Source organism: Octopus sinensis, linkage group LG11, assembly GCF_006345805.1.
Source record: "Octopus sinensis linkage group LG11, ASM634580v1, whole genome shotgun sequence".
NCBI classification, from domain to species: Eukaryota; Metazoa; Mollusca; class Cephalopoda; order Octopoda; family Octopodidae; genus Octopus; species Octopus sinensis.
In genome coordinates this window covers 10304633-10312035 of record NC_043007.1, presented here as the reverse complement: position 1 = coordinate 10312035, position 7403 = coordinate 10304633, and the positions used below count along the sequence as shown (strand labels likewise).

The 7403-nt window shown below is 34.7% G+C and overlaps 1 protein-coding gene and 1 long non-coding RNA gene across 2 annotated transcripts in view; both read left to right on the top strand.

Moving 5' to 3' along the window:
* Positions 1-5647, top strand: part of LOC115217143 (alpha-2 adrenergic receptor-like) — a 12731-nt gene extending 7084 nt beyond the window's left edge. The window contains exon 2 of the mRNA XM_029786756.2: positions 4214-5647. Within this exon, the coding sequence (XP_029642616.1) occupies positions 4251-5480 (1230 nt within the window). The 5' untranslated portion in view covers positions 4214-4250 and the 3' untranslated portion in view covers positions 5481-5647. The remainder of the gene's footprint in view (positions 1-4213) is intronic.
* LOC118765314 overlaps positions 1-6281 on the top strand; it is a 23269-nt gene extending 16988 nt beyond the window's left edge. The window contains exon 3 of the long non-coding RNA XR_005001151.1: positions 5977-6281. This is a non-coding gene — a long non-coding RNA (uncharacterized LOC118765314). The remainder of the gene's footprint in view (positions 1-5976) is intronic.
* Positions 6282-7403: the final 1122 nt, after the last annotated feature.

Here is a 7403-nt window from a genome sequence, read left to right as displayed (position 1 = left end):
CTCTGTGGCCTTAATTATAATTGCATTCTATATAATTATATATAATTTTAATGACTTTATCCTTTAATTATGTTTTTATATATATATATATATATATATATATATATATATATATATATATATATATAGTTAATCCAAATATGAAAACACAAATTATGTTTAATTATGTTTAATTATGTTTAATTATGTTTATATATATATATATATATATATATTATATATATATATATATATATATATAAACATAATTAAACATAATTTGTGTTTTCATATTTGGATTAACTATATATATATATATATATATATATATATATATATATATATATATATATATAAACATAATTAAAGGATAAAATCATTAAAATTATATATAATTATATAGAATGCAATTATAATTAAGGCCACAGAGCTACCAAGCCTATATGCTAGAGATATACATAAATACATACATACATATACACAGAAAGAATACAAGAAAAGACATGACAACACAGCAGGGAGAGTAATCCACTCGGAGGGGTGAAGAAAGCTAGGATTTGAATATGCTAATAAATGATATGAGTATGAACCTAGTAAAGTACTAGAAAGTAAGAAATACAATATATATATATATATATATATATATATATATATATATATATATATATATATATATATATATATATATATATATATATATATACATAGTTAATCCAAACATGAAAACACAAAGAGAAACACAACAATGCGAGGACGTGGAACAAATATAGTATTATTGGACGCTCAAGAAGGAAGGGAAGAAGGAGGGCTTTACGTTTCGAGGGGAGTTCTTCGTCAGAAACATAGGAAAAGGAAAGATCCAGAGAGGGGAAGACGGAGAGAAAAAATCGCCAACGGTACACACGCGGTCAAATTTATATATATATATATATTGATATAAATGAATGCTTCATTCACTTATTATATGAGTAACGCTTTTCTGTTTTGCTTTGCATAATCTACATTGGGAATCTGCTTGGTTTTCCTCTATCTTGACTTTTATCCAATTAGTCCTTAATGCTTGATATTGTGCAGTTACTAACAAACTTTCTCTCTCGCTCTTCAGATTTCCTTTCTGCTACCGTAACCATGTCTCACTACTACTGTTCGTTGCAAATGTCTTTGGGAATCTAAGCATACAACGCCTTCTCCTGACAGTCAAATAATTTATATTCTTTTCTCTGGTTTTTGAGTTTGTTTGGGTTTATTATCATTATCATTATTATTATTATTATTATTATTATTATTATTATTATTATTATTATTATTATTATTATTATTATTATTATTATTATTATTATTATCATGGCCGCCATACAGTGAAGTCACGGAAATTTGGTGCTCCGTAAGTTGAAAAAGTATTTGTAATATTTTCAGCTTTCTAAGGCTTTTCTAAGGCATTTTTATTGTTACCATTACATTTCTGAGATTGTCTGGACTGCGCAGATTGTACTTTTGTGTAGAGAAATCATGTTTTGCAGGGGTTGAGCTTAAATAATTGTTAAATTTTAACTGCTTTCGGCAAAAACAGATATTTTGCAATTTTCTGTAATTATTTAAAGATGGTTGATAAAAAAGCCATCATAATGTTCGATAAAGGAACGCGCTCCTTGTCGAGAAATATCAACATTGAATCGCCTAAACTTAATGACGTCACCAAGGGCAAAAGTGTTTCATCTGTCAGCAGCGACAAAACATACGGTGTCGACAACGAGAACAACAACAGCAACACCATCAAAAACAACAACAACAACAACGGTAACAACAATTCGAATGAAATGAAACATAGATATCGCCCCTGCGTTTTTTACGTCGGCGGCGAGAATTCAAATTGGCAAGAAAAATTGTAGAAAAAGAGGGGAGAAAGGTAGCTCTAACCCTCCATCTGATCTGATAGAAAACATCGCAAGATGCACAGTAACATACCGTTGCATCGGAGTAAAGTCTCGGCGGGTCGAAAATGCTCCCGAGAGCGAAGTACAAAAGTGCTTTGGGCGCGTGTGGGAACAGAAGGCCCCCATCACCCGAGGAGAGAAGTTTGGAACCATTGAGGTGAAATTTTGGACGGAAGAAGAAGCTAGATGTAATTCCACAATCGCTTTGAGGAATGACAACTTTTTCTTAATGCCTAGCTATCGCGGCCAACGTCTTGCCAAGATTAGGGTGCTGAAGGTGCCATCAGAAATATCCATTACCGGGTTAGTGGCGGCCATCTTGGCAAGTTTAGAAAAAAATGAAACCACAAAATTGGAGTTCAAGAAACTGCCTAAGTAAAACTGGTTAGGCATAGGTATGGAACTGACCTTGCAATGCAAGCAGGACCATATCGACCAGCTGCCCGATCTAATCGATCTGCCGGATGGTACTCACCTGGTGGGTAGAAAGCCAAGATGTCACAAATGTGGATCTACCAACGTTACAAATACCACAAGTGCAATATCATAACCAAGTGCTCTAGACTCCTACACCTGCTCCCACACCCTCGCTCACACCCACTCCCAAACCAAGACAAAGCAACTTTCCCCTGAATGCTCTTCCTCTCAAACCAATATCAACTGCAATGACATGGAGAAAGAAGAGCTGAACGATCAATGGTTCACAGCAACGAAAAGAGGGTAGGCGGAAGAAGAGGAGAGTACATAGCCCTACTCCAAGAAATCCATAACTGTAATACAATTCACAGCCACTCCAGCAAAAACAGCAAGAACGAAATCAACAACTTCGAAATCACCAACATCATCAACAGCATGAAATTAAAGAAACCGAGAAACAACCGATTACAGAACTTCAAAAATATTCATCAGACTCTAGACGAAATGTATCAATCAGGAACAGTTCTCGCTTTAAGGTGCCACATCTTTTGTATTTCAATTTCCAGGTCCTTATAGTTACTTAGTTTGTCAAATTCCTTTACAGGTATATGTTTATTAGTGGGGACACTTAATTTACATCTGCTAGTCTACAAGTATTTTCTTCCTTGTCTTTTATAATTATACCTGCTCAGTTAGCCTGGATCGTTCTGTCAGCGTTATTATTATTATTATTATTATTATTATTATTATTATTATTATTATTATTATTATATTATTATTATTATTATCATTATCATCATCATCATCATCATCATCATCATCATCATCATCATCATCATTATTATTATTATTATTATTATTATCATTGAGTGAGATAGCAGTGCATGCCATCAAAGTGACACTGGGGTGAAATATACGAAGCTTAGTATACCCGTCATCACTACCCGTCTGATAAGAGTACACCAAGCACAGGTATCACAACCATATGTGCATGATATGGTGATCTCATATAAAGATAAATAGCGCATGACCTTGCTGGTGGGGCCCAGTTAGAATTTTCTCCAGGCCGAGTAACCCATCCTGCTCAAAAGGTCCCTGAATGAAGGTTGTTTAAGGATGTTGAACAAAACACCCCTGTTTCCAAAGGGGAATTATCCAAACCTCAAAGAATTCCTTTCAACACATAGCTATGATGCTCCCCCACTTTTGTCATACTTTCTAAGCCGTCAGGTTTTCAGTTGTATTCGTTGTTTCAATAGTTCCTTGGTTGCAGGGAGGTTTATAATGGCTGCTGTGATTTCTTTCTTATGTTATTGAATAAGAAGGGTAGCATCATTATCTTCATTTTCTGAGACCTAATTGTGATCATCCTGGTTTTTTTTTTAATCTCATTTCCTTGCTGATATATTTCTTCTTCAGACATGTTATACACCTAGTACAGGTACTCATGGATTGTTTGTTTCGTTTCGTAAGACTTTTTCATGCACTATGTATGTATATCTATGTGTATGCATATGTCTGTGCCATTGCGTTTGTGTTTGTATTCTGCCCCCACCTCTTGACTACAGGTCTTAGCTTCTCTACGTTCCCGTAACTTGGTGCGGCTCAGCAAAAGTAACGATAGAATAAGTGCAAAACTTTTAACCAAAGTAAGCAAAGAATGTAATTTGTCCGACTAAACCCTTCAAGGCTGTTCACCATCATGGCTGTAGTACAATGATTGAAACAAGTAAAAGGTAAAACGAAATCTAAGTTCAGTTTCTTTTAGTACTATTTACTCTGTTATATGTATAAGTCCTAGAGTTTGATTATAAATTTGTCTATACCACAGTAATCATGGAGCTTACGGATAATATTTCTTATTCTTATATTTTCTTATTCAGATTGAACTGAGAAAACGCAGCCCAAAATCGGGAAAGGATGTCGTCGTTTATGTATTCAGTGCAGAATGTAACAACAAACAGTACGGAATATAGTGTCACCATCGAAGAACTCAACTGGCAACAAGTTTTGATAAGACTTCCGTTTACTATTCTTATTGCATTAACAATGACCATTGGTTTCGTTGGAAACATTTTAACTATTTACGTTTATGGATTTCGTTTGAAATTATCACCAACTTATTTCTTTGTTGTGATGCTGGCTTGTACTGATTTGATAATATGTGCCTGTGTGACACCAGCTCGTATTGTCCAAAATATTTACCCTTTGATGTCAACCTGGGATATATTGTGCAAGTTCCATTTGAGCTTATCAGTATTCACAGGACTTTGTAACTATGGTTTTCTACTGGCCATTGCAACGGATAGATACAGAAAAGTATGCCAACCACTGAAGTATCAGATAACAATGAAAGCTGCTAAAATCATCACAGCCTGTATTTTTATTTTCTGTGCAACACAGGGAAGTATTGCTCTTCTTTACTATGGAAGTATCAAGAAACCGACTATTTATCCTGGTATGAATAGCTATTCCTGCTCAGCAAAAAACTACAAGAAGCCTAACTATTATCAACTTGGATTCTTTGCTCTCTACTTTCTGCTAGCAGTGTTTACGTTTGTTATTCTTGTTGTTCTCTACGGCATAATTCTTCGACGTATGAAAGTAATGAATAAAAGAAAAATTGCCATATCCCAACAAAACAGGAATAGCATCGCAAGCTTACCCTGTTCTGATAAGGGTCAACAAAAGTGGCTTGATGTACCAGAAACGGTTGATTCTAATCGATTATCCACGAGCGTTTCTCTAGACGTAGTTGAATTGTCTGTTACCGAAATATCATCTAAAGTTTCCTCGGATGAGATATCAACGGTATATACGAAAAACATTGCACCTCGTATGACTAAATTACGGGAAGCGGACAGCGAAAGACGAGCAAAAGAACAAGCCAAGAGGACAAAACGTACCACTATAACAATGATGATGATTACTGTCGTCTTCATAATGACCTATTTGCCTTGCACCGCTACATTGATAGTAAACGCAGTTGTGAAATCCCTAAGCTCGGCTCCGAAAGCAGCATTGTTTTTCTACTGGTTTGCACGACATAGTTTTTACATCAGTTCTTGCTCAAATCCCATTATTTACAGCTGCAGGAACAAAAATTTTATAGACGAAATTAAAAAGATATTTGGAATAAAACGGAAATAAATTGAAACAAACTATCTAATGGATGCAAAAACTCTAACAAAAAATTCTAAGAGATACACAGCTGCTGCTGCTTCTTCTTCTTCTTCTTTCTTCTTCTTCTTCTTCTTCTTCTTTCTTCTTCTTCTTCTTCTTCTTCTTCTTCTTCTTCTTCTTTGTTTCTCTCTCTCTCTCGCTCTATATATATATATATATATATATATATTATATATATATATATATATATATATATATATATATAAACAGAGAGATAGTGTATGTATGCATACACGCATGCTATCTACATACATATATAAATGCAGGAGAGTATTGTAGTTCGCTTGAAGCATTGCGTATTGTTTGTAAAGAATAAAAAGCTTTGAATGGTACACCAATGCACTATAATACAAATATAATACATTCATATATATAGACATGTACTCGGACGCATATATACATACATATACACAGACATGCAGATTATTTGTATATATATGCTTGTGTGTGTGTGTGTGTAAAGGCTCAAAGGCTGAAACTTCGAAATTACTGTCAACCTTTCTTGTAAAAACTTATAAAAAATATTTTTTATCTATTTCTTCAACGTTTATTTTATATCTTTATAAATTTTGGCTTTCTTGAAGACAACGAAGATTCCCAAGAATGTTTGCCCCATTTTTATGTATCAATATTTGCATAAAACTAAGGCGGCGAGCTGCCAGAAACGTTAGCACGCCGGGCGAAATGCTTAGCAGTATTTCGTCTGCCACTACGTTCTGAGTTCAAATTCCGCCAAGGTCGACTTTGCCTTTCATCCTCTCAGGATCGATAAATTAAGTACCAGTTACGCACTGGGGACGATATAATCGACTTAATCCGTCTGTCTGTCCTTGTTTGTCTCCTCTGTGTTTAGCCCCGTGTGGGCAGTAAAGAAATACGTATTTCGTCTGTGTTTACGTTCTGAGTTCAAATTCCGCCAAGGTCGACTTTGCCTTTCATCCTTTCGGGGATGATAAATTAAGTACCAGTTACGCACTGGGGACGATATAATCGACTTAATCCGTCTGTCTGTCCTTGTTTGTCTCCTCTGTGTTTAGCCCCGTGTGGGCAGTAAAGAAATACGTATTTCGTCTGTGTTTACGTTCTGAGTTCAAATTCCGCCAAGGTCGACTTTGCCTTTCATCCTTTCGGGGATGATAAATTAAGTACCATTTGCGTTCTGGATCGATAAATTAAGTACCAGTTGCGTACTGGGGTCGATCTAATTGACTACCCCCCTCCCCCAAAATTTGGGTCCTTGTGCTCAGAGTAGAAAAGAACATTTACATAAAACTGAATTATTTCTTTTTTATACCCCTTTTATAATCAAAGAATATTCATAAATAAATTTTATATAATTTTCCATTGATAATCAGTTGGTCACAAAATAAATCATATCTTCTTCTGTCATTTACGTATATAATATATTCTAATGCTCAAAAAACTATGGCGAGAAAGTCAACACCAATTTAATCAGTATATAAAAAAAGAAAACAAACGCCAAATATATTCAATTCTTGATAATGATGTTGTGAAGGTCCGGAAACTTCGGATGTGGATTTACGTACTCTACTCTTCCAAACCAGCAGTGGAGAGCTAATAAATATGAAAAGTATAAAATAAAAAAGATAAAGCTTCGATATAATCGAGTATTTAATAAAACACGCATAAAAGAAAGGCCGTTTCGTAATAACATAGTGGTATGGATATAAAGCCGAGAGAAACTAAACATCATCTAGCAGAGCTTTGGACTCTACTCACCTCAAGCCATGCTTGTATGCAGCTATCGTTGGATCATGTAAATGCAATAATATGTAATGATATATGTAACTTTCAGCATCTACCAGCTAATACTGATGAGCTGAAACAATTGTAGGGATTTGTAATAAAATCGTTCCTTTATTCCAGCTT